At 41.5% G+C, this 26721-nt stretch overlaps 1 protein-coding gene across 4 annotated transcripts in view; it reads right to left on the bottom strand.

Annotated features, from left to right (window-relative positions):
* Positions 1-26721, bottom strand: part of AUTS2 (activator of transcription and developmental regulator AUTS2) — a 1792651-nt gene that overhangs the window by 534232 nt on the left and 1231698 nt on the right. For all 4 annotated transcript variants that reach the window (XM_040336745.1, XM_040336744.1, XM_040336743.1 and 1 more), the window contains one exon: positions 22463-22492. In XM_040336745.1, the coding sequence (XP_040192679.1) occupies positions 22463-22492 (30 nt within the window). The remainder of the gene's footprint in view (positions 1-22462; positions 22493-26721) is intronic.

Here is a 26721-nt window from a genome sequence, read left to right as displayed (position 1 = left end):
GTAAACTTTTGATCAAGGTCATTTGGGTTGTTTCTGTTGTCATTATGATTTAAAAAGAGTAAACACAGCTGATTTATAATAAATGGCTTCACCAACACACTAATCATGAGTGAAAGAAAAGTTTTTGTGTTATCATTCATATTCTCTGAAAAATGGCCAAACTTTAAAAAAAATTCTGCCAGGGTATGTAAACGTATGTGCACAATTGTAAATATGCTGGACTCCTGTATACTGTAAGCCCACCACCTTCCACTATACACAATCAGCTGCTTTATTACTTAACACAAGAGAAAGGGTATGAACTGTCATTGCTCTTGCAGGAGTGAGAAATCATTCCTGATCCCTTGCCCAGTCCACTAATAGTTTCCTTTGTCCCTCCTCATGTCTCTAATCCGTGATCAGTTCATCCTCTCCAACTTCTGATAATCAGCTGAAGTTCCTCTCTTCCCTCCACTAAGCAACAGTCAGTTGGTTCTCTGCCTTAAAGTGTTACTTAACCCACAACAGTAAAATCAGTCTGTATATGCAGCATAGCATAGTTATACTCATGGTGGAACTAAAGGGGTTAATACTCTGCATTGTGTAAAAAGGCTGTTTTATCCTGTATGCACAGATCCTCCCTTTCCTGTCTATTTGGGGAAGGCCAGCTAACACAGGCAGAGTAGCCAACCTGCACATTCTCAGTTGTGTCTTTTATGCTGGAGAGAACAGTTTATTTTTCTCACAGCTAGCCAAGTCACATGATATTGACATCACACATGTGGGCATGTATACAGACTGCAGTGGAAATCCCCTCCTTCCTGAACTCTCCGCATTTGAGAAAATGTGCAGTTTATCATGTAACCGTGGTACACGGATCATCCAAACAGGTATATAGTGGCAGCATTTTATTGTAAAAAGGGGGGGGCGATTAACTATGTTCATATTACTGGGTTTAGTAACACTCCAGTCACAACTTTATCCTTTGCCCTCCAACCATCTTCAGCCCTACTCTAGCCATTCTTCCAATGGTTCTTGACATATTAGCCTCCTCTATTCCTTGTCAATATATTGATCCCACTGGTCCACCTTGGACCAAAGTATGTGTGCATATCTCATACCTAAGGGGCCATTGAGGAAGCTAAGAATCAGTGGTTCTACAGTGATAGACTTGATCTTCCGATTACTATGCCAGGGGCATTCTCTCTGCACACTGGCCACAGGGGGGGCACTTGCTCAAAACTTTCATTAATTATAGAACAGCTTGTGTTATTTTCAAGTGAATACAATGTGTTTCCTAATTGAATAAGGTGGAGATAGCGACGTATTTTTTCTTTCTTTGCACCCCTCTAGAATTTTTGCACTCCCATTATATGTGTCTGTCAGTGTACTGTAGCCATACATATACTAAATATTATGTAGAGTCCCTTGTTTACAGTTAAGGCCCCCTGTACATTACATGTTGATTATCACTGCACTAGGCTCTCTTGGGCCACAATCTGTTTCCACTCTACCTCCTCTATTTCTCTGCCCCCAGGCACAGTTAGACAACATTTTATCTTATCTTTCTTCCCTCTTGTTCCAAAATTGGCTCCGGTTTACTGTACATTCTTTCTACCGCATAATCAAGTTAGTGAGATGGTACACTTGGACAATTTATCAAGGTAAAACCAGGCAGACTAAAAAAACTTGTGAATGAATGAGCACATATTTGCTATTCCCGTTTAAAAAATAATTATATGTCGATAATAAATCATGTTGTTCAGAATGGTTGTTAAAAGTCAGTTACAGGCAAAAGTGAAATCAATCAATTACTAATACATTGCAAGAAATTTTGCAACTGTAATGAAGTCAGAAAGTCACGTGAATTTACCTTAATGTTAGTTCATTTATGTGAAAAGCAAATTCATTGTCACTTTAAATACCCAATTATATACAGATGAAATAAGTAAACAAGAATTTGCTTAACATAAGACTGGATAATTCTAATGAATATTCACTCAATTTATTGAGTCAATCAACTTCTTCACTAAATCTGCTTCAATGTTTCCATGCAATGGCAACAATAATACAGGGGAGCAAAAAAATAGCTGCACATGTTTTGTCATCAGTGTTGTAAAGGTAGCATTGAAAGTAACAGTTGTCTGTACATTAATAGCTAACAAAAAAGGTTAGCTTTTAACAGATTGTCAGGCATACAAATATGCATCCTAAAGCCAGTGGCGACTGAAGAGGAGACAGCGCCACGGATTAGGCAGCGGCACTGCGCGGTGATAGACCACACACAGAGAGCCCAAGGCAGTGGCTTTGCAGGGGGGGTGCGAGCCGTACCAGAGTGACACCCGTCGACACATGACCCGGGACCCGGCGCAATGATCCCCTTCTCTCTGTGGTCACAGCTCTGATCAGTCTCGGCAGCAGATGCCAAAGCCGAGCAAAGTCGTCTCCCCCTCCTCCTTTATGTCTGCACAGTGCTGTGCATGCAGGAGGAAGGGGAGGCAGCTTCACTCTGCTCAGTTGTGACAGCCACTGCCGAAAACAATCAGAGCCGCGACCACGGAGAGAAGTGCCAATGGGTGTCACTCGGGTGCGGCTTGCACCCCCTGAAAAGCCACTGCCTTGGGCTCTCCGTGTGTGTTCTGAGGTACATTATGGGTCTGAAGGGGGATCTGCACTGCAGAGGGTGGCCTGTGCACTGTAGGGGTGAGGGGTCTGTACTGTAGGGGGTCTGTACTGTAGGGGGTCTGTACTGTAGGGGATGTCTGCACTGTAGGGGTGCATCTGCACTGTATGGGGGCATCTGAACTGTAGGGGAGTCTGTACTGTAGGGGGATTCTGTACTGTAGGGGGGTCTGTACTGTAGGGGGGTCTACACTGTAGGGGAGGATTCTGTACTGTATGGGAGTATTCTGTACCAGGGGGGAGTCTGAAGTGTAGAGGGGTCTGCACTGTAGGGGGGAGGGTCTGTACTGTAGGGGGGGTCTGTACTGTAGGGGAGGATTCTGTACTGTAGGGCAGGGTCTGTACTGTAGGGCAGGGTCTGTAGTGTAGGGGGTCTTTATTGTAGGGGAGGATTCTGCGCTGTAGGGGTGGTCTTCACTGCACTGCACTGCAACTGCTGGCAGAGCTTTCTTGCCGAGTAAACTGTGCATGTGTATGAGGCTTTGAAGTCAAGAAAACTGCCCAGAATCTAGACGAGAAAAATAGAGAACCTGCTCTCTATTTTCTCGTCGTGAGATTCTCGGCAGTGTTTTCCTGCCGAGAAACCCGAGCATGTGTTTACTTACCTCTCCATGGAAACCTGTGCATGCTCGAAATGACTTTGAAGCATGCGTAGTAGCTTGCCAGGTATCTTGCCAGGAATCTCGTCAGGAAAAACAATGTTATTTTTTCCTGACGAGAATCCGGGCCGTATGTACAGGGCTTAAGAGTATGAAAACTGTAGGTAAACTTTTTTTTTCTGTTCAAATATTTTTTATACAGGTTTTTAACTTTACCATATAACAATCAAGAACGATAGAACATGAATTTTAAAGTATTAACTGTATACAGTGGGCTAAGGCCAGATTAAAAAACATTACAACTTTAGGTCATAAGCCAATGTGTACAGCAATAATGACATATGCAGGAAACAATGTATTCCTTAAGTGCCGATGGGTGATGAGTGATAAAAAAAAGTGAGAAAAGAGAAGTAGGTAGGTGGGTGAGGTAGGGGAATAAGTGCAAAGGGGGGTTCCCGGGGGAGCCTATTTCATGGTGAAAAGAATACTAATGACAATAAAAGTTAGGAGCATGCCATTATGGGTCAAGTAGCATCAATCTTGCCGTGGATCATGTCGCATGATATTTAATTTTAAACTTAAAATTGGACTAAGAGTGGAGGTTTACCAGGCAGCTGCCACCGTCTGTTTAGCAGCTGTTATTATTTGTAAAATAATCTTGAATTATACAGTGGTCATTTTTTTTGGGGGGGGGGCATTTTTTGAATAGTTATAATGGGATCTGAAGCAATACATTTGTGGAGAGAAAATGAAAAACCTTTGTCCAAAACTTGTGAACTATGGGGCATGTCCAGCAGACATGTAGGTGTGTTCCTAATTCCTTGCAGCCCTAAAAGTACTCTGAAAGATTATTTTTTACATGTTTAGAAATGCATGCTGAGACCAGGTACCAGGGGAGGATGACTTTATACGAGGCCTCCAGCATGGCAACATTCAAAGAGCAGGACTTAGTGGCAACACTGGCAAGCCATGTGTCAGTTCAATCTTCAGGTTCTACAGTGACACCAAGGTCAGACTCCAGACCCCCACTTGCTAACATAGGGGGGAAGAGCTTGGAAAAGCATTGTAAGGCATAAGGTGAAGATTTGACCTGGAGCGTAGGGGTCTTTTACGTACATATGTTCAAACAGGGTAAGGTAAGCTGATAAATGGACGAGTGGGAAAATTAACTAGAAAGATAAAAGTGTTGACATAGCACTGGAAAAAGGGAGGTTCCCATCAGGACATCATTGGTGCAATGTAGTTGCAATATAAACCTACTACATATCCATAAAATTTAAGATAGGCTTGGGGGAAAGTAGAGAGGGAAGACATCAAATGAGAAAATGATGGCTGAACCCCCAATGTCCCAGAATATAGTGTAAGTAGGGCCACAGGACTGAATCAAAGGCTTTTCTAATGCCCAATGAAAGCAAGTATGCTGGCAAATGCCATACTGTATTTGTGCTTCTATAGGGAAAGTGGCCCAAAAAATATTGTCACTATTGGTGGATGGGGGATAAACCAGACTTGCTCTCTTTATAAAAAAAAGTGTAAATATGTGAATAAGAAACAATAATGCTGCTGCCTCTCTAAGTGTAAATGACACCTATAAACATGAAGTATGAAAAAAAGGTATGGCGCTCCTCATAAAGTGAATAATATGCTTATTACAAATTTAAAAAAAGACTCCTCTATAATTCACTAAACAAAAAACACAATAGTCCATCAAAACAAAAATCCTCCAATCACCATGCCTTAAAGTGACATATAGTTCCTCATTCAACTTAAGCGCTCCACCACGTGTGAGAGAAGTGCTCACTCACCAACTACAAATGACCACTGAAAGGTCTTGATCACTTTTTACAATAATTAGAAGGATTTCCTTCAATCACTCTTTAGGTGGTCCCAGGGCCAAGTTAAGTCCACAGCACTCAGACACTAGAATGAGAGAGGTTTATGTTTGAGTTTCTGAGTGCTGTGGACTTATCCTATCTTGGCCCTGGGACCATCTGAAGAGGGATCCAAGGATACCCTTTTGATTACCCTAAGTGATCAAGACTTTTCAGTGGTCATTTGTAGTTGGTGAGTGAGCACTTCTCTCACACGTGGTGGAGCACTTAAATTTAAGGAGGAACTTTATGTCACTTTAAGGCACAGTGATTGGAGGACTTTTTATGATTGACTATTGGGTTGTTTAATGATTTAAAGAGGAGTCATCTGTTTATTTTACTGGTCTTTCAAAGCTATAATTACTAACAAAACTTCCTCTAATGTTATGGGCTGATAAAGAAGGTTATTTTAAGCAGAAGATAAAGTGGGGAGGAAGATACCACTTTCTGGGGAGAAGGTACCCATTGTTGCATAAAGGATGGAAACAAATTATAATGGGATTACTTGTGAATTTGTCTCTGGACAGCTTTAGATAAATAGGTTTGTGGGCATAATCTAAGTTGCGGAGGTGAGATGCTAACAAGGTTTCAGGCTTATTGGCTTCCATGTAAATTTATGATTAGAGCAGTATAACATTTTCTCTGAGAATTCTGCTTATAAGAGATCAAGCTCTAGGCAGGTTTTTGCTAAGTGTTTTCCATTGGTTGGGAAAAATATATGCTGAGTTTGGTTATCCGTCTCCAGCTGTTTCAATATACATTATTATACATGCTCCTTTTTTCACCTGCTTATTTCCACTTGCTGTACAAAGCCATTTGTTTACAGATTTCAGAACCTCAAACCTACATACACACACACACGGCACATCAAAGCAGTAACTAGTACCATTTCAGAAAGCTACATGACATCTAAAGTTTCAAGCAGACAAAACCAACCTCAAGGCAGGCCATTATTACTATGTTGTCTCCTTAAAGGGGTTGCATAGGTAAAAGTTTTTTTACCTTAATAATTCCTATGCATTAAGGTAAAAAAAAATCTGATAGCACCAGCCCCCCCCCCCCCGAGCCCCGTTTTACTTACCTCTTCACTCAAAAGTCCCGTGCGCGTTCTTGTCTTGCTATTCGGTTCCCAGCCTGGCCGTTGATTGGCTAGGCTGAGCGGATTGATAGCAGCTGAGCCATTGGCTGGCGCTGCTGTCAATCACAGCAGATGACGCGGCGCGCCGGGGGGTGAGGCCGAGTGATACAGTCGGCGGCTATGGCCGCCACTGTATCACGGGAGCGTGCTGGCAAAAGCTTTCCACCATGCGAGGGAGCTCGCATGAACGTGGAAAGCTTTTGCGAGGAGGAGCAGAGACAGCCGCCGAGGGACCCCAGAAGACAGGGATCGGGGCCACTCTGTGCAAAACGAACTGCACAGCAGAGGTAAGTATAACATGTTTGTTATTTTTAAACAAAAACAATTTTGCCTTTAGTGTTCCTTTAAATAATCCAGAAAACAAGACATCTAAAAATCAGCCCCAAAACTATTGTAGTTTTCTCTAAAATGTCTTGGATACAAATCAGGAAGATCAGGAAAAGGTTCACTTGTAAGGCCCTTTTCACACTGGGGCAGTGGTGGTGTTGGCGGTAAAGCACCGCTATTTTTAGCAGCGCTTTACCGTCTTATTTGCAGGGGTATTCGGCTGCTAACGGGGCGCTTTTAACCCCCGCTACTGAACAAACAAGGGTTAAAATCAGTATCGGTATGGGCCGTGCTTTCAATGGGCAGGAGCGGTGGAGGAGTGGTAAACACACTTTTTTACCGTCCTGCTATTGCACCACTCTAGTGTGAAAGCCCTAAGGCAGGGGTGGCAAACTCAAATTCATCGGGGGGCAGCATTAGCAGTATGGTTGCCCTCAAAGGGCCGGTTGTATCTGTAAGGTCCCATACACACGACCAAACATGTATGCTGAAACTGGTCCGCGGACCAGTTTCAGCATACATGTTCCGTCGTGTGTAGGCGCGAGCGGGCAGAATTCCAGAAAACATTTGCCCGCCGGGCCTTTTCCCAGCGGGCAAATATTCCTGGACTTGTTTTAAAACCGTCCGCTGGAATCCTGCCCGCTCGGACATGTATGGTCGTCAGTACAGACCTACCGTACATGTCCAAGCGCCCGCCGTCCCTCGCATGCGTTGAATGACTTTGACGCATGCGTGGAAGCATTTAAAAGGCAGGCCTGCCCACATCGCCGCGTCATCGTCGCGGCGACGGCGCGGACACGCCCCGCGTATTGTTTACGCGCAGACTTCTGTACGATGGTTAGTACAGCCATCGTACAGAAGTCCCCGGGCAGACATGTACGGTGAAAATGGTCCGACGGACCGGTTTCATCGTACATGTTTGCCCGTGTGTACCCGGCCTAAGACTACGTGTCCACTATTATCATAAATAATTGTCACTGCATTTGTTTATTACTGGCTTTATGGAGCGCAGGATTCAGGAGTTTGCTGCGTATGAAATGCAGGATACAGGAGTATGCTATGGACCTTTTTGCAATATCTGACCTCTGCACCCTCCACTCTCCTTCTATCCACCCTGGGATGGGGTGGGGTAGGATGAGATGGGATGGAGTGGGATGAGATGGGATGGGGTGGGGTGGAATGGGATAGAATGGGATGGGGGTGGATGGGATGGGGTGGGGGGGTGGCGTAGGATGGGATGGGGTGGTATAGGATGGCATGGGGTGGGGGTGGAGTGGGATGGGATGGGGTAGGATGGGATGGGGGTGGGGTAGGATGAGATGGGATGGGGTATGGTGGGGTGGGATAGAATGGGATGGGGGTGGGGTAGGATGAGATGGGATGGGGTACCTGACATACATGGACCTATCTGACATACACAATGACTTCACCTACCTGACATACACTGACCTCACCTACCTGACATACATGGACCTACCTGACATACACAGACCTACCTGACATACATGGACCTACCTGACATACACTGACCTCACCTACCTGACATACATGGACCTACCTGACATACACTGACTTCACCTACCTGACATACACTGGCCTCACCTACCTGACATACATGGACCTACCTGACATACATGGTCCTACCTGACATACATGGACCTACCTGACATACACTGACCTCACCTACCTGACATACATGGACCTACCTGACATACATGGACCTACCTGACATACACAATGACTTCACCTACCTGACATCATGTGTCACAGCATCCAGCCAGCCAGCCAGAAAGGAGGGGAGGAGAGGAGAGCCGCCCGCCCATGCACTAGTGTTGTCATATTCTGCTCCCTAGTGCATGGTGTCGAGGAGGCTTGTAATTGCCGCCTTCTGGAGTCTTCGGCGCCTATGATGGATGTCACACATCCCGCGGTCCTGTGATTGGATCTCCAGGACGTCCATCATAGGAGCCGAGTGTACCAAGATGGCCGACCGCTCCGGAGCTAGGCCGAAGCCGCGGCCTTTCCTAAGGCCGAGGCAGCGGTGCGCTCAGCGGATCACGGATTGGTCACGATCCGTTGCATCACTAGCTGCAACGGACGGCCCGTTGCGCGGGCCACATGGCAAGGTCTCGCGGGCCGGATTCGGCCCGCGGGCCTTGTGTTTGTCACCCCTGCCCTAAGGGCTTTCACACTGGAGAGACAGCAGCGGCTGTTTCAAGGCGCTTTGCATGTGCTATTTTTAGCGTTATAGCATCTGCAAAGTGCCCCAGTGTGAAAGGGGTCTAAATAAGCCCAGTTTTCCAGACAAAACATTATGTATCATAGAGGGTTCCTGTATCAAATTGGATTACAGTAATTGAAAAAAATATGTAAAAATGATAATAATAATCATAAAAATTCCATGATTCTCATGTGTACTGGTATATATATGGTAAATTAAAGCAAATAAGAAAAAATGTATGGAAAATAGGGTAGTACAAAATAAAAAAAGCAATGAGTTACAGTTTGGCTTTGCTCACATGTGCCATTTCATATTTATTAAAAGATAAAATAAAATAAATTCTACATATATAGGACTTGCATTTGTTCAGTATGGCTTCACTGTATTAACTGTTATTCTATTTCCACTCATGAATGCTGTTATATTCATTACAGTGTGCCTGTTGTCAAGCACTGCAGAAAAAAAATGTTGACTTTTCTAAATAAATGCTAATAAAATATATTAGCCCAACAGTTATTTTGGGTTACAGGCCATAAATACACACAAGGACTGTGTTATCTGGTGGCTGCACAATGAACAGTGAGGTTAAATACTAGCAACCGGCTGTATTTTAATGATTTCTGCTCTGGCATTACGTTACTTTAAGTTCTGCAGTAAACATTTCTGAGAGCTATTATTATTCTGGGGTGAGATTAAGAAAGCTGTAAAACAAATATCGCTGCATCCAATAAAAAGAATGTAAAAAAAGCACTTTTAAATAGCACTTTACAAATGGCCAAATTAAATAGCACTGAAATTACATTACAGACATACATTGCCAATAATGGCAGTAATAAATTAAGAATATTATCTTACATTTGCTGTCAATTGTGCTACTAATTTCTAAAAACCAGCTAGAGAGAAAAACATGCTATTTCTCTTTCTAGAGGGCAGAAGTTTATTTTCTCTTATGAAGAAAAATATATTCTGTTTATGCTGACTTTTTCTACTCCGGTTGCTGAAAGGGCCTTTCAAAACATTGGGTAATGAGACACTCAGTATTGTGATGGTGTACAAACCTTAGTAAGTTATTTTATCAGGGACCACAAGAAATACAAGTTCTGCCCATCATTGTCCCAATCATGAAACTATTGATTCCTCTTTGCAATTCCTAGAAGCTACATTTATCCTTGATACAACATAGTAAAGGAGTTTTTATGGAGAAAAGGAAAAAGTCTTAAATTAACCTGAAAGATTATCCAATATGAAGGAACATTTCTGTAGGCAATAAAGGCACTAATGCTCTTGTGTTCACCATTGCTCCTTTGACAACATTAGTACTGTCCAAATCTCTAATGCACTGCTGAAAGTGACCCTGCTCTAGAATTTGCTGGTCGAGGGCTGTGTTGACTTTGGACTTGATAAGTGGGCCAACCCCAGCAGATGCCATGGCTCCCCAAATAATCACTGACTGTGGAAACTTCACGTTGGACCTCACCTTGGATTCTGTGCTTCCCCATTCTTCCTCCAGACTCTGGGACCTTGATTTCCAAATGAAATGCAACATTTTCCACAGCCTGTGATGATTTGGGGAGCCATTTCACTGCTGGTTAGGGATGAGCCGAACACCCCCCCCCCTCCCCGTTTGATTTGCACCAGAACCTGCGAACAGACCAAAAGTTTGTGTGAACTTTAGAACCCTGTCTATGGGACTCGAGCGTTTGAAATCTAAAGTGCTAATTTTAAAGGCTAATATGCAAGTTATTGTCCTACAAAGTGTTTGGGGACCTGGGTCCTGCCCCAGGGGACATGTATTAATGCAAAACTTTTTTTTTTTAAAACGCCCGTTTTTTTCGGGAGCAGTGATTTTAATAATGCTGAAAGTGAAACAATAAAAGTGAAATATTCCTTCAAATTTCGTACCTTAGGGGTGTATAGTATGCCTGTGAAGAAGCGCTTGTTTCCCGTGCTTAGAACTGTCCCTGCACAAAGTGTAGTTTCTGAAGAAAAAAAGGTCATTTAAAATCACTCGCGGCTATAATGAATTGTCGGCTCCCGGCATTTCAGACAAAAGTCATTCATAAGAAAATAAAAAAAGCGTGGGGGTCCCCAAATATTTATTCCAGACCCTCCAGGTCTGGTATGGATTTCAAGGGGAACTCCACCCCAAATAACAAAATGGCGTGGACTTCCCCCCAAAAATTCAAACCAGACCCATTATCCGAGCATGCAACCTGGCAGGCTGCAGGAAAAGAGGGGGGGCAAGAGAGCGCCCCCCCCGAACCATACCAGGCCACATGCCCTCAATATTGGGAGGATGCTTTGGGGGTCTATGACATAGGGACAGGGGCCTCAGCCCCACAACCCTTTCCCGGTGGTTGTGGAGGTCTATGGCCGTTTTAAAAAAAAAAATTATTGATACATGTCCCCTGGGGCAGGACCCAGGTCCCCAAGCATTTTTTAGGACAATAACTTGCATATTAACCTATAAAATTAGCATTTTAGATTTCTCCCATAGACTTTTACAGGGTTTTTTGTGGCTTTTCAAATTTGCCACAAGCTCATCCCTACTGCTGGTGTTGGCCCACTGTGTTTTTTAAGTCCAAAATTTGTGCAGCCCTCTACCAGGAAAGTTTAGAGCACTTCATACTTCCCTCTGCTGACCAGCTTTATGGAGATTTTGATTTAATTTTCCAACAGGACTTGGCACCTACCCACACTGCCAAAAGTACCAATACCTGGTTTAATGATCATGGTATCACTGTGCTTGATTGACTAGCAAACTCGCCTGACCTTAACCCCATAGAGAATCTATGGGGAATTGGCAAGAGGTAGATGAGACACCATACCCAACAATGCAGGTGAGCTGAAGGTCACTATCAAAGCAGCCTGGGCTTCCATAACACCTCATCAGTGCCACACAGGTTGATCACCTCCATGCCAAACCACATTGATGCAGTAATTCATGCAAAAGGTCCCCCGACCAAGTATTGAGTGCATGCTATACTGTACATGGTCATACTTTTCCGTAAGCCAACATTTCTGTATTTTTTTTTTTATTGGTCTTATGTAATATTCAAATTTTCAGAGATACTAAACTTTGAGTTTTCACTAGCTGTAAGCCATGATCATCAAAATGAAAAGAAAAAATATGCTTGAAATATATCACTCTGTGTGTAATGCAATACATGAAAAACTGGTCATGTGAAGAGAGTATTTGCATTACATTTACATTCACATGCATCCTTGGAAAGATGGACTTTGCGCCAACAAATGTTGGGTGGTACAAAAATTGTTACCAAATAAAATACATATTTTTTGACACCAAGACCCTTTGTGACGTGCCGTTGTTTAATATGGTATTTTTATTTTTCACCTCTGTCTGTTAATTCATAAGAAAAAGTTTGTATACCTTAAATGAAGACTCTTGCCAAAACTTTTCTCATTATTTTTTTTTCATTTCCTGAATTCTGTTGCAAACTGGTTGTTAGAATGTTTGTACCTATCTTAGAACCTGCTTGTCCATGGGTGAAATGTTATGCTTTATTATTGGGGCTTACGTTGTTTTATTTTTGTTTTAATTTACTACCCTTACAATAAAATATATTAGATTCAAGCAGTACTTCATAGTCTCAATGTGTTTACACAGCTGCCCTAACTGTTTATTCATGACCACTCAAATGCTTATGCCAAAATGCAAAGCTGGGGCAATCTATTGACTTTTGAGTCTTGACTAAGACTTCATCCATAGTTCCAATGTAAATAAAACATAGGATGATAATATAAAGTCTGACATTGAAGTAGATAAGAATGTTTGGTTTCCATGATCTGACAATATTTTGGGTTCAATAAGCCTCTGGACACCTGAGTCTACAGGCAATCCAAAGGTAGGTGCATTCCTTCTAGTCCCAAACTCTGTCAGAAGATTTTTTTAGTAGTCAGAATATAGAAAGTAGTTACTATTTAACATAAAATATACAGCTTTTTTTAATAATGTTTTTTTTTGTACATTCCAGCTTTCTGTGAGTGCACAGGAAGTGTAGCCTAGAAGAAAAACTCCTGATGTCTTTCTATATCTCTTCTACCAAGAAGCAACAAATTTTACTTTTTTTTACGCATCTCTTTAAATTATCTAAAACATACCAAGCCGTTGCCCGTATTTGCAATGATTCCAACATTGTGCATGATGTGTAAATACTGATGACTTTAACTAAAAGAACTTCCATCCTATCTCACTGTTGAATATAGATGTTAAATTATTAGCGAAAATTTTAGTCAGTCGATTGAATACCAGTATCAGTCATCTGGTTCATGAAGACCAAGTAGTATTCATGCACCTGAGTCAGGCAGGAGATAACATTCGCAGGATGATATTGATGACTGAAGTGGCACAAACGCATAATATACCATTTACAGTTTGTTATTAATAAAAACACTTAGTTGCATCTCTGATTTACTCCCAGAGTGATAGAAATATCCTCACACCTTTTGAACATGAATGTCAGGACAACCCCCACCCCTGGGGCTTGATCACTATGTTGTATACCTTACTTAAAGGGGTTGTAAAGGAAATATTTTATTTCCCTAAACAGCTTCCTTTACCTTAGTGCAGTGCTCCTTTACTTACCTCATCCTTCGATTTTGCTTTTAAATGTCCTTATTTCTTCTGAGAAATCCTCACTTCCTGTTCTTCTGTCTGTAACTACACCGTAATGCGAGGCTTTCTCCCTGGTGTGGCGAAAGCCTCTTGAGGGGGCGAGCAGGAGTGTCAGGACGCCCACTAACACACAGCTCCTTTCTCTATCTTCAAAGTAGAGAGCGTCCTGACTTGCCTGCTCGCCCCCTCCCCCCTCAAGAGGCTTTCTCCACACCAAATTCTGATGCTGCAGGAGACTAATTTCCGAGGCTCGGCTATCCCGACCCTGAATAACCCTCATTATCACCAATGGTATCACAGCATGAACCCGCAATCTAAGTCCAGGGGAGTGTCCATAGCTTTCCACAAATCCTTTCACCCCCAGGTCTTAGATTCTTCTATTGATCTCCTAGGCCGATACCTGTTCCTTAAATTGAAATCTAACTCTTCTGTTTTTACAGTGGCTAATGTGTATGGTCCGAACCTAGACCAGGGGAGCTTCCTATCCGGGGTTCTAGAAAAATTACTCTCTTTTGGCAGTCCCCGTTTCATTCTTGGTGGCGACCTCAATGTGGCTCTTCCTTCGTCCGTGGATTACTTCCTCAGGTAAGTCCTCCATATCCCACACTACCCTCACGCACATGAAATCACGTCTACATTCCACACACTTGGTGGATGTCTGGAGAGTACAGCATCCTTTTGAGAGAGATTACAGCTGATATTCCGTGGCCCACAATTCCTATAGTCGCATTGACTACTTCTTAATCTCCCAATCCCTGCTTGACACCCCACTTAAGGCCTCTCTGGGCAACATACTTTGGTCTGATCATGCTTCCATTCACCTTAGCTTGGCCCACCCTCCGACCTTGAATAGAACGTTTTCATGGCGAATGAATTACAACCTATTAACTGACCCCCTATGTGTCGCGAACGTTGAGCTGGCGATACAGAACCTTATCCGCGACCACCGTTCGGATGACACTAACCCTCTTACCAAATAGAAGGCCATTAAATGTGTGATTAGGTGGTCTCTCATACAGCACGGCTCTCTCCTTAAGAAGGCCAGAATGGCAGACATAACCAGACTCCTGTCCGTTATAAACACACTTGAGACGGCACACAAATGTAACGTAGATCCAGTTACATACGTTGACCTTTCCAATGCTCATAGAGAGCTTCTCCGCCTTCTTGATGCCAACTCCCTCATTGCCAGGGATCGGAGATGTAACCGACACTATCTGCTTGCCAACAAATTCAGCCAACATCTGGCAAAAGTCCTTCACCCCTGCCCCATGCGACGTCCCATACAACATATCTGTACTGCTGACCAACAAAAAATTAGCAACACACAGATGCCTAGATGCCATCCGACGTTATTATTCCAACCTATATAACTTACCCTCGCAGACTCTGCTAACCCAGATGGGAGACTCTGGTCTGTCCGCCATGAAGGCGTATATATCGGAGACGGCCCTGCCCCAGATAACCACCAAGCAGGCCACTGCCCAGGATAACCCCCTAATGGTCGAGGAATTCCTTACCACTATTAAGGGTTTGAAATCCGGCAAATGTCCGGGCCCAGATGGGTTTTTGCCTAGGTTTTATAAATCATTGGCCCAATCCTTAGCCCCTTTAATGTCCACTGCATTTAATTCCATTGACTACACTCATCTACCCTCCGGTAATCTCCTAGCCGCTAACATCTCAGTCATACCCAAACCTGGCAAAGATCCATCACAATGTAGTAGCTACTGACCAATCTCTCTCCTTAATATAAATGTTAAGCTCTACGCCAAGGTTCTGGCCAACCGCCTCTCCCCCTTGTTACCCTCAATTGTCCATAAAGACCAGGTAGGCTTTGTCCCTGGTCGTGAGGCCAGGGACAACAAGACTAAAACCATCCACCTGATATCCTACATTCAACGCCATAGCCTGAAGGCCTGTTTAATGTCATTCGATGCGGAGAAGGCCTTTGACCGGGTCAACTGGCAGTTTTTGCATCTCTCCTTGCAACAGCTGGGTTTGGGCCCTGCATTTATATCCAAGGCTATGGGTCTATACTCTCACCCCTCTGTGTCTGTCCTGGTCAATGGTTCTTCATCCACACCCTTTCAGATAACAAATGGTATGCATCAGGGCTCTGCAGAACACAAGCTCTCCCTTTATGCGGACGACCTACTGGTCTACGTGCAACAACCTCACACGTCTCTCCCCTCTTTAATGAGTGAATTTCGTAGGTTCGGAGACTTCAGTAACTTTGAATTAAATATATCCAAGACTGAAGCCCTGAACATATCCCTTCCCCGTACAACCCTCACTAGATTGCAGGTGAACTTTCCCTTCCAGTGGTGCCCTAAGGGCATCTCTTACTTGGGTATAACGATCCCCTCCAATATGTCACAGCTCTATGCTCTCAATTATCTCCCTCTTTTGGCCCAGCTTTGGAGGGAATTGGAAGCCTGGAACTCCTTCCTAATACCTTGGTTTGAACGTTAATACATTGAAAATGGACACACTTTCTAAATTACTCTATTTGTTCCAAACAGTACCCATCTCTGTTCCTAAATTATTTTTTTCTTCCCTACGTTCCATGTCCATACGTTTTATTTTGGCACCAAGGCATGTCCCGCATCCGTCACACCTTACTCACATACAAATCTTTGATTCATACAAATAGAGTTACACAAAGCTATGCACTAATATCCCATCATTTCCCATTGCTTTCCTGTTTGTCAATCACTGAGCAGTATTGCATACATTCCTACTACTTTAGGAAGAGACATACTTTGTGTGGTTAATATGAATAAAGGCTACTTTCTGCCAATAGCTGACATAGTTATGTAATTTTCTTCTCTTTTCAATGAAATGTAGGCCCGATGAGAAAAGAAAATGCTAAGAAAGTGGATGTTCAGTAGACAAGGTTAGGTGCTTCTTGCCCCATGATTTGCATAGAACAATCTAGTTCAATACTTCTTCCCCTCTCCAGAGTTCTGCAATAAATCTGTGCATAATACATTCTGAGGCTCATAAATACATTCATTTCGTTTCCAGCTTTGCTAAGTCAAGCAGGGTCTCACCACTAGAATATGACAATCCCTTCATCCACAGGAAGGAAGTTCCTAGTTGTCACTTAAACAAAAGAATAATACACAGCCTCCTTTTATAAGTGTATACTTTACCTGTCATCCAACATCCCATTATCATGTCACAGCAGAGTGCACTTTTCTACAGGTCACTTTGTTTAAAATGACACGGATAATGCACATGTCAGCGAGATGACAGTCCTGACCGTCCTTCAGAGATAAAAACGCAGGACGAGCGCCTGTTCTTATCGCTGCTACATGCCTCAGTCTATCATCTAAGTGAGGCAGAACATGATTTCTCCAGAGAGCACTTTTTTCATTTCCTGATTTTAAGGAAATCAAATAAGCACCATTTGTCTTCATCTGAATATGCTTGACCTGTTCAAATAATGATGTCTTCCATTTTATAACAGGCTGCATATGCTGCATACAAATTACAGGCATCAGATAAGCCTTATGTCTCCTGTCTTCTGGCAAAGCAGTGTTAGTTGGCAAGAGTTTCTAGGCTTTTGAGACTGCAAGTGTCATTGGGTAACAGAATAAAACATGACCAATAATAAAAATGTATGACCTTGTTCAGTGTTTTATTAATCCTTTTTATTACGCATAGATTTTTCATATACTGTGTTATAGGGGTTAATACAGATATAGCCAAATACTGTATGTTGTTAGAGACTTAAATATATCAGTATTTTGTGTTATGCAAATACAACATATCTGACAAAACCTATAGATCCTCTTTGTTCTTGAAAATGTGGGATAGATGTAGGACAGATATAGCTAGATAGGATGTATGACCTTATTGTATCATTATGTCAAAGTGGCAGGTAAGAAGACAATTTATCATGTTTGTCAATTTGAAATGTATTATTACATTTTTTTTATACCAGTTATTACAAAAAATAAACTGACTGCTGCCCCCTGCACCCAGGCCACACTCCTAATGTCTCCCTACATACTTACAAACACACACTTCTTTCTTGGTAATAGGTCTATGAAAATTCAGAATATTGGTTACTGACTACTAATCTAACACTATAAAAAAGTTTATGTATTTTACAACCTAACCTAGTATACTGATTTCTTTAGCAAAAAAACAAAAACAAATCTATTGTATTGTTCTTCTGTTTTATTAGGGTGCATGTGGTTGGTATAAGGATATCAGCTTCTTAATATTAAGCTGAATAGTAGCACTAATAAGGAACCTTAGATTTCAGTGTTGAGTAATTTATCAGCAGTTTTTTGTAAATTACTGATGCCTCGCTCTACTAAATGGAATTGTATCCTTTGTTAGAATTTTGCACTTATTAGATGTTGTCTTATAGATTTTTTTTAAACTATTTTTTTCTCTGCCTTAGTTCTGATGTCCCTTGCCTCTCCCTTTTCCAACACCACCCCTTTAGACCTTTCCACTTTCCCCAAGGGGGAAGTACCACCTACTTTGTGAAGCATGGTTTTGAACTAAGTTGGAAATAGATTCTTTATTACAGAAAATGCTAATAAAAGACTAAAAATAACTTTTACCTGTACACTGAGCAAGAAGTTACAAATATCTGTAGTGCTGATTGCTTAGTAAATCTGGTACAAACTTGAGTTATGACGTTTCTCAATAGGAATCAATAGTCTTATGGCTGGAATTCAAGTTGAAAGTCAGCCAAAATGTTTTTCTCTTGCTTTGTAAAAGGGAAGGTGATAGCCAGGACATGAAATGAGTGTAGATTTAGTTAGGGGACAGACATTAATGAAAGCCTAACAGTTTTAACCCTATAACCGCACACTAAAAAAAAAAATATTAGGAAAAGTTTAGTCTGCAGTTCAACTTCCAGGTTCTTAAACAATGCACGCAACAATAATCCGGTGGTCCTGATGTTCTCTACATTATACCTATTGAGAATGGCAAAGCAAAGAACAGTGATACTGTACAATAGGAAATACTCTTTTTTTTTTTTTTTGATAGAGAAAGGAAGGCTTATAACTCTTGTCAGATTTTTTATTTTTTTGCCTTCAGTGTCCATTTTGGACATTTCCCTCACTTCCTGTTCCATAGCTAAACAGCAAGTGAGATGAAATCCCTGCAAAATTAAGGGAAATCATTTGGGGACCCCCATTTTGCCAGAATTAGTGCCCCCATTGGAAAATGTCCCCTCTATTACTTTTCTGGGGACAACCCAATGTTTGGGATTTTCTTTACCTTCAATGGTAATGGTAACCAGGACAAAAAGAGAGGGTGAATCTCTTTAATGGAGGCACAGACAGCAAAAAACTGACTGGGTTTCTAATCCCTCTCCACTCTATCCAAAACTACCAGGGGAATACTATAGAGAATCACTTGAGTGACAGCTCTGAGTTGGCTGAGGCTGCTGACATCACATCCAAGATGGTGGAACCCAGCAGCAGTCTAAGGGCTTTTGAATATCTACACAGGGGAGGATTTTAAAATGTAGATAATATGCACAAATATGTTAAACCCAAATATCATCCTATGGGATCATTTTTTATTTATTTTTTAATAAATGTCAGGCAACATCAACCCTTTAATTAATGACTTATGTTTAGTTGCTATACTCCATGGACACATGTTGCACATTGTAATCTGTCTTAAACTTGGTTTATTGAATAACCCTGTGTCAAATGCTATTAAATAAAGAATGATGTGTAAAGTGCAGTGGATAACAACAATCATCTTCTACTGACTTCAATAAAGAGAGAACTAATTAGTTGCTATGGCTTACAGTGTCCTGCTTTTCATTACTGCTCTTTACAGACACATGTAAAAGTTCTACTGCTTTTCTGCAATTTTAACAAGAGTAAAACCCACTAACATTTTTATTATTACTGTCTTTTACCCAGTTGATGAACTGAAATGGTATTTTTTATTACTCATATTCTCACATTTTTCTGAGGTTATGGTATGTTGATTACCTATATAATGTTACCTGACATACATTTGTATACATCCATCACTATTGGCTATTGGATACTTGATTTTAACAAAGGCCCCCGAGGAGTGGAAACTGTATTGATATTGTTTTTAAATGGAGATGATGTTAAGTTGTTTTTTGGAGCCTTTATGAAGGGGGCATTTTTTAACCTGAAAATAAATTGTCTACTCTTTGATTAACTCCCTGACTTTTATCGGAATAACATTACATCTGTACATTTTAGCAGTGATTTGCTAAAAGATAGTGCTTTAATTTTCCTTTCTGTTATATTACACTACTATCCAAGGAGACTGTGAAGATCGCTTGGGGTGTAGCAGCCACCTGCCCGGAAACCAGTTTATTTACATCAACATCAATACGTTAGGATACTAATACCAACAGGATACCGTCACAAGTGATATTTTTACACTTTCTTTAACCTCCCTGGCGGTATTTCCGAGTCTGGCTCGGGGTGAATTTTTCATACCAAAAGCGGTAACCCCGAACCTGACTCGGGATCGCATTGCAGGATACAGGGAAAGTTACTTACCTTGTCCCTGGATCTTGCAATGTGTCCCCGCTGTGTGTGCGAGCTGTCATCTCGCTTGATTCAAACACTGGTGAATGCCAAATACCGAGCTCTGTTCCCTGCGAGCGCCGCAACGCACAGGGGCGGAGTTTGGCGGCAAATTCAAAAAATGAAAAACACAGTATAGATACAGTATACTGTAATCTTACAGATTACAGTACTGTATCAAATAATTGCACATACTATTTGTCCCTAGTGGTCTGTCCAGTGTCCTGCATGCAGTTTTATATTAAAAAAACTGTTATTTCTGCCTGGAAACTGGAGAAATTAGAATCACTTGCAGAATTAAACGATAGTGATCTGTGGGGAAATTCGTCATCAAACACTAAAAAAGTATTGACAGCAACAATTATGCAACTGACCAAATTTCTGTGTTTTTGATTTGATTACATTATTGAAGAATTTTTATTATAATTACATTATTATTTGTTATAATTATTTATAGTTTTTTTTATATTATACTTTATGATTTTGTGTTTCAAACTTTATCATACCCGGGATGTCTACTAGACTTACTGTATGTTTGGACAGATGGGTGAGTTATTCCTAAGGCCCCGTACACACGGTCGGACCAAACCGATGAGACTGGCCCGTCGGACCGTTTTCATTGGTTCACCTCTGAAGTGGCCGTACGGCCTGATATGTGTACACACCATCAGTCCAAAATCCGATCGGGTCAGAACGCGGTGATGTCAAACACACGACGTGCTGAATAAAACGAAGTTCAATGCTTCCAAGCATGCGTCGACTTGATTCTGAGCATGCGCAGGTTTTGAACCAATGCTTTTCTGTACTTCGGATCATTTATGAACTTCGGATCATTTTCATCGGACCAAACCGACCGTGTGTACGGGGCCTAAGAATGACAGGCCTACAATATAAAACACCAAATTTCCATGCAAAATAATGGTACTGCTTTCAGCATCAAAAATCTGACATAATCATACCGCCAGGGAGGCTAACCACCTTTTTTTTAATTATTCTGAGGATGATTTGATAATGGAGTTGAGAATGTTCAGACACAAAAAAAATGTATTGTGCTGGACTGCCAAATATTATGTATATTGCTCTCAACATGGTATGGCCTATTGGGTTACAGGAGGGGAAATTGTCTAGTAGGATGTTCTAACAATGAAACAAACATTTTTGAATAAACACAAATAAAATAAAAATATGCAAGAACAATATATGTTTGTAATGTAGAAGTGTAATTGCAAACCTAAATTCACCTTATTTCTTTATTTTTGTAATAAAGTGCCTTTAGGTTTGTAACTACACTTGTGCATTCCATGTATCTGTGGTGCACAAATATTCTTCTCTACAGTCTATATGTACTTAGGATTTAGATTTCATGGACAGATGTTTATTTGTCTGAGGTGATAAAGTGTCCTTACCCTTTCACAACAATGATAAGTTCATGCTATTGACAGCTCTGGAGTTGATCCTCTTCTGCAATACAGTGGATTCCCCTTATGCTTGACTAGACATCTAAGGGGCATTACAAATTCATGGGTTCTATGGAATGCATATAGCGCCTTGTGTTTTATTTAAAGAGGAAGTAAACTCCCCTTGTATTTTTGTACCTATAGGTAAACCTATCATGAGGCGTACCTATAGGAGACATTTACTGTACACTGCGTCATTTGACATCATCGGAGCATGCGCTCTGAACAAACAACCGTTCATGACCGTCAGCTCCTGCGCAGTGCCGGAGCCTGCGAACACAGAAGCAACTCCGGGAAAGATGTCGACCATGTCAGCAGTGTGTGGGTGCCGCTGCAGGGCTGCGTTCTAAGGTAAGTATTTCATAATGAGCTAATATGCGATGCATACTAGCTCATTATGCCTTTGTCTTGCAAGTTTTTGTTTACAACGTCTTTAATCACTTGAATTAGCACAATATCAAATATCACAAATTATTACCTATAAAGTTGACTTCCAGGGAAATATTTGATTTAACATTTTGTTTTAAAAACTTTGGGTAAAGGTTGCAGAAATCGATTTTTGAATTACATATCAATTTTTCAGTTTTACATACTAGAAATCAAGCTGAAAATTGAATCCCAGTACTGTAAGCTCATTAGAATGTCATAATAACATGCCTCGGGTACTGGAGGTTGGAGTGGGAGTTGTTTGGAAGGTATAGAAGAGGGACAAACATAATAATATGTATTTGTTTTCTAATGCATAAGCTGCAGGAGAAAGAAACAAAGAACATTTTGTTTCAACTATGTGTAAACCATGCCAGAGTTCATATTTCATTCTACTTATAATATAAATAAGCAACATTTTGAAAATTAATATGGCGCAACCAAATCATGAAAGGCCATGTTGCCAAAATGTACAGCATACAGAACTGTACCTCATAATATTGGTGAAGGATAGAAAATAAATATATTGCAAAAAATAAATGAACAACCCAAAACGGGTCTCTTACCTTTTCTTCCTGGTCACTGTCGCTGTCACACTAAAAATAGAAAACACAGACAAACTGTCACTTTTAAAAGGAAATGTCAACACAAATTAAAATATAACACACACTTTCGGTATGAAATAATTTTTGTTGCAATATGATGAGTGGTATGGAAATGGCTTTTGACAACAGTTTAACAAGGCAAAAAAGCAATGACCTGTGTCTAGACAGGTTTTAAATGTACCATAAAAAACTTTGTCATTGAATGTGTTCTTCTCATCATAAATTCTGTAATAAACAGTGACATTTAAACACCAACACTGAACAAATATTTTTTTATAAGTAACTTAAGACCCAAATCAATGCTACATTTAAAAAAAATCAAGAAGATTGTGAGATGTTGTGGATGGAACAGGAAAATTATATAAGCAAGTTCAGAATCAAGAGATTCTACTGTCTGGCCAAGAATAAGGACTTGGTTTACAATAAGGCCTCGTACACACGACCGAGGAACTCATCGTAAATGAAACATCGTTTTCCTCGACGAGTTCCTTGTCAGGCTTGTGGAGAAACTTGACAAGCTTTCTTTGCGTACACACTGTCAAGACCAAATCTCCTCGTTCTCAAACGCGGTGACGTACAACACATACAACGGCAGGGGAAGTTCGATTCCACTGGCACAACCCTTGGGGCTGCTTTTGCTAATCTCATGTTACTGCGTGTTAAGTAAAAGTTTGCACTTTTCAGACTGTTACAGCGTGACAAATGTGCTATCTCCATTACAAACGCTACTTTTACCGAAGGTGTGCTCCCGTCTTATACTTTATTCTGAGCATGCGCGGGTTTCTTAGCATACACACAAACGTGTTTCTCGTCGAAAACCAGCCCGACGAGGAACACGACGAGGAAATTGAGACTCCTGTCGAGGAAAAAGAGAACTTGTTCTCTTTTTTTCTCGTTGAGTTCCTCAACAGTTTCCTCAATGAAAAACATACACACGACCGTTTTCCTCGGAAAAAAAGCTCTGCTACCAAGTTTCTTAATGAATTCTGACGAGGAAACCGGTCGTGTGTACGAGGCCAACTTGTTCTCTTTTTTCTCGTCGAGTTCCTCGACAGTTTCCTCGATGAAAAACATACGCACGACCGTTTTCCTCGGCAAAAAAGCTCTGCCGCCAAGTTTCTTGATGAATTCTGACGAGGAAAACGGTCGTGTGTACGAGGCCAACTTGTTCTCTTTTTTTCTGGTCGAGTTCCTCGACAGTTTCCTCAATGAAAAACATACACACGACCGTTTTCCTCGGCAAAAAAGCTCTGCCACCAAGTTTCTCGATGGATTCTGTCGAGGAAAATGGTCGTGTGTACGAGGCCTTAGAAGAGTTTAAGCCCAATTCCAGCACACCAATTTTATTGTGTTTTTTATACTTAATTAAAACATAAACAATGTCATAATTCTACTACTTCATAAGCTCTGTAAGCTCAGCTGAATGACTCTGATATGTACAACTGGCACTTCTGGCTACCCGCTGCTGAATGAAGCCTATTATCGGTACCAGTCCTGGGGTTGTTCTTCTGCTCTCTTGCTCTACTGTTCAACTGTGTCCCAACTGCCTTGAGTTTATTTACAAGCTCCTCCCGTGTAGTTCTGGGCTTATCTTATGATTACCCCATGAGGCAACATTCTGCATGGATCTCCAGTCCGAGAGTGATTGATTTTTTTTTGTATTTCTCCCATTTGTGAATAATCGCTCCAACAGTTGTCTCCTCACCAAGCTTCTTGCCAATGGTCTTGTAGCCCATCCCAGCCTTGTACAGGTCTACAATCTTGTCCCTGAAGTCCTTTGACAGCTCTTTGGTCTTGCCCATGATGGCGAGGTGTGAATGGGAGAAAGAATTTGTGGACAGGTGTCTTTTATACACATAACGAGTTGTCGTTAGGAGCACCTTTTTAAATCGACAGGACTAATCTGTGTACTATATGAGCACATATTGTAGCTAGTCTATGGGAGACAGAATTATTATTGGAAAGACAAGCTTTCTTTGCGTACACACTGTCAAGACCAAATCTCCTCGTTCTCAAACGCGGTGACGTACAACACATACAACGGCAGGGGAAGTTCGATTCCACTGGCACAACCCTTGGGGCTGCTTTTGCTAATCTCATGTTACTGCGTGTTAAGTAAAAGTTTGCACTTTTCAGACTGTTACAGCGTGACAAATGTGCTATCTCCATTACAAACGCTACTTTTACCGAAGGTGTGCTCCCGTCTTATACTTTATTCTGAGCATGCGCGGGTTTCTTAGCATACACACAAACGTGTTTCTCGTCGAAAACCAGCCCGACGAGGAACACGACGAGGAAATTGAGACTCCTGTCGAGGAAAAAGAGAACTTGTTCTCTTTTTTTCTCGTTGAGTTCCTCAACAGTTTCCTCAATGAAAAACATACACACGACCGTTTTCCTCGGAAAAAAAGCTCTGCTACCAAGTTTCTTAATGAATTCTGACGAGGAAACCGGTCGTGTGTACGAGGCCAACTTGTTCTCTTTTTTTCTCGTCGAGTTCCTCGACAGTTTCCTCGATGAAAAACATACGCACGACCGTTTTCCTCGGCAAAAAAGCTCTGCCGCCAAGTTTCTTGATGAATTCTGACGAGGAAAACGGTCGTGTGTACGAGGCCAACTTGTTCTCTTTTTTTCTCGTCGAGTTCCTCGACAGTTTCCTCAATGAAAAACATACACACGACCGTTTTCCTCGGCAAAAAAGCTCTGCCACCAAGTTTCTCGATGGATTCTGTCGAGGAAAATGGTCGTGTGTACGAGGCCTTAGAAGAGTTTAAGCCCAATTCCAGCACACCAATTTTATTGTGTTTTTTATACTTAATTAAAACATAAACAATGTCATAATTCTACTACTTCATAAGCTCTGTAAGCTCAGCTGAATGACTCTGATATGTACAACTGGCACTTCTGGCTACCCGCTGCTGAATGAAGCCTATTATCGGTACCAGTCCTGGGGTTGTTCTTCTGCTCTCTTGCTCTACTGTTCAACTGTGTCCCAACTGCCTTGAGTTTATTTACAAGCTCCTCCCGTGTAGTTCTGGGCTTATCTTATGATTACCCCATGAGGCAACATTCTGCATGGATCTCCAGTCCGAGAGTGATTGATTTTTTTTTGTATTTCTCCCATTTGTGAATAATCGCTCCAACAGTTGTCTCCTCACCAAGCTTCTTGCCAATGGTCTTGTAGCCCATCCCAGCCTTGTACAGGTCTACAATCTTGTCCCTGAAGTCCTTTGACAGCTCTTTGGTCTTGCCCATGATGGCGAGGTGTGAATGGGAGAAAGAATTTGTGGACAGGTGTCTTTTATACACATAACGAGTTGTCGTTAGGAGCACCTTTTTAAATCGACAGGACTAATCTGTGTACTATATGAGCACATATTGTAGCTAGTCTATGGGAGACAGAATTATTATTGGTTGGAAGGGGATCAAATACTTTTTTACTCTCTGAACGGCAACTCAATTTATAACATTTGTATCATGTGTTATTTCTGGATTTTTGGTTGATATCCTGTCTCTATCATTTAAAATAAACCTATGATAACAATTATAGACCCTTAATTGCGTTGTTAGTAGGAAAACTTACAAAATCTTCAGGGGATCAAATAATTATTTCCCCCACTGTTGTGGTGGCATTTCTGGATTTATTTTATGAATGTTGGACAGGGTAATATACCATCGTAGATACATTTTGTTGGTAAGTTTCCATAAGTTAGCAGAGTGGGTACTTTTAAAGATAGCTCTGAAAGATGTTAATAATTAGAAGCCTGGGAAAGTATTGCCAATGTCAGATTCCCATTTCACAAAGGAGGGGATTTTCCTTAATGTTTTTTTATTTTATTTTGTAGCAGAATGTAGGAGATAGGGATACCTTTTGCCTTGTCAGTGCAAAAGAACAAAAAAATATTTTTTTTGTTAATTCTTGGCCTAACCAATAAACATAGATGCCTTTCAAACACATAGACACCTTTCACACTGAAGGCGGTTTTCATGTGTTTTAGCGCTAAAAATAGCACCTGTAAAGCCTGAGTGCTTTCACACTGGGGTGGTACGCTTGGAGGATGTGAAAAAAAGTTCTGCAAGCAGCATCTTTGGGGCAGTTTGGGAGCGGTGTATACACCGCTCCCAAAACGCCCTGCCCATTGAAATGAATGGGCAGCTCCACAACACGGGTGCTTTTAAACCTTTGTTTGGCCACTATCTGCTATCCGCTAGCGACTGAA

The sequence above is a fragment of the Rana temporaria genome, chromosome 2, assembly GCF_905171775.1.
Source record: "Rana temporaria chromosome 2, aRanTem1.1, whole genome shotgun sequence".
NCBI lineage: Eukaryota > Metazoa > Chordata > Amphibia > Anura > Ranidae > Rana > Rana temporaria.
The sequence above is the reverse complement of the archived record's forward strand: the minus strand, read 5'-3'. Positions and strand labels throughout refer to the sequence as shown.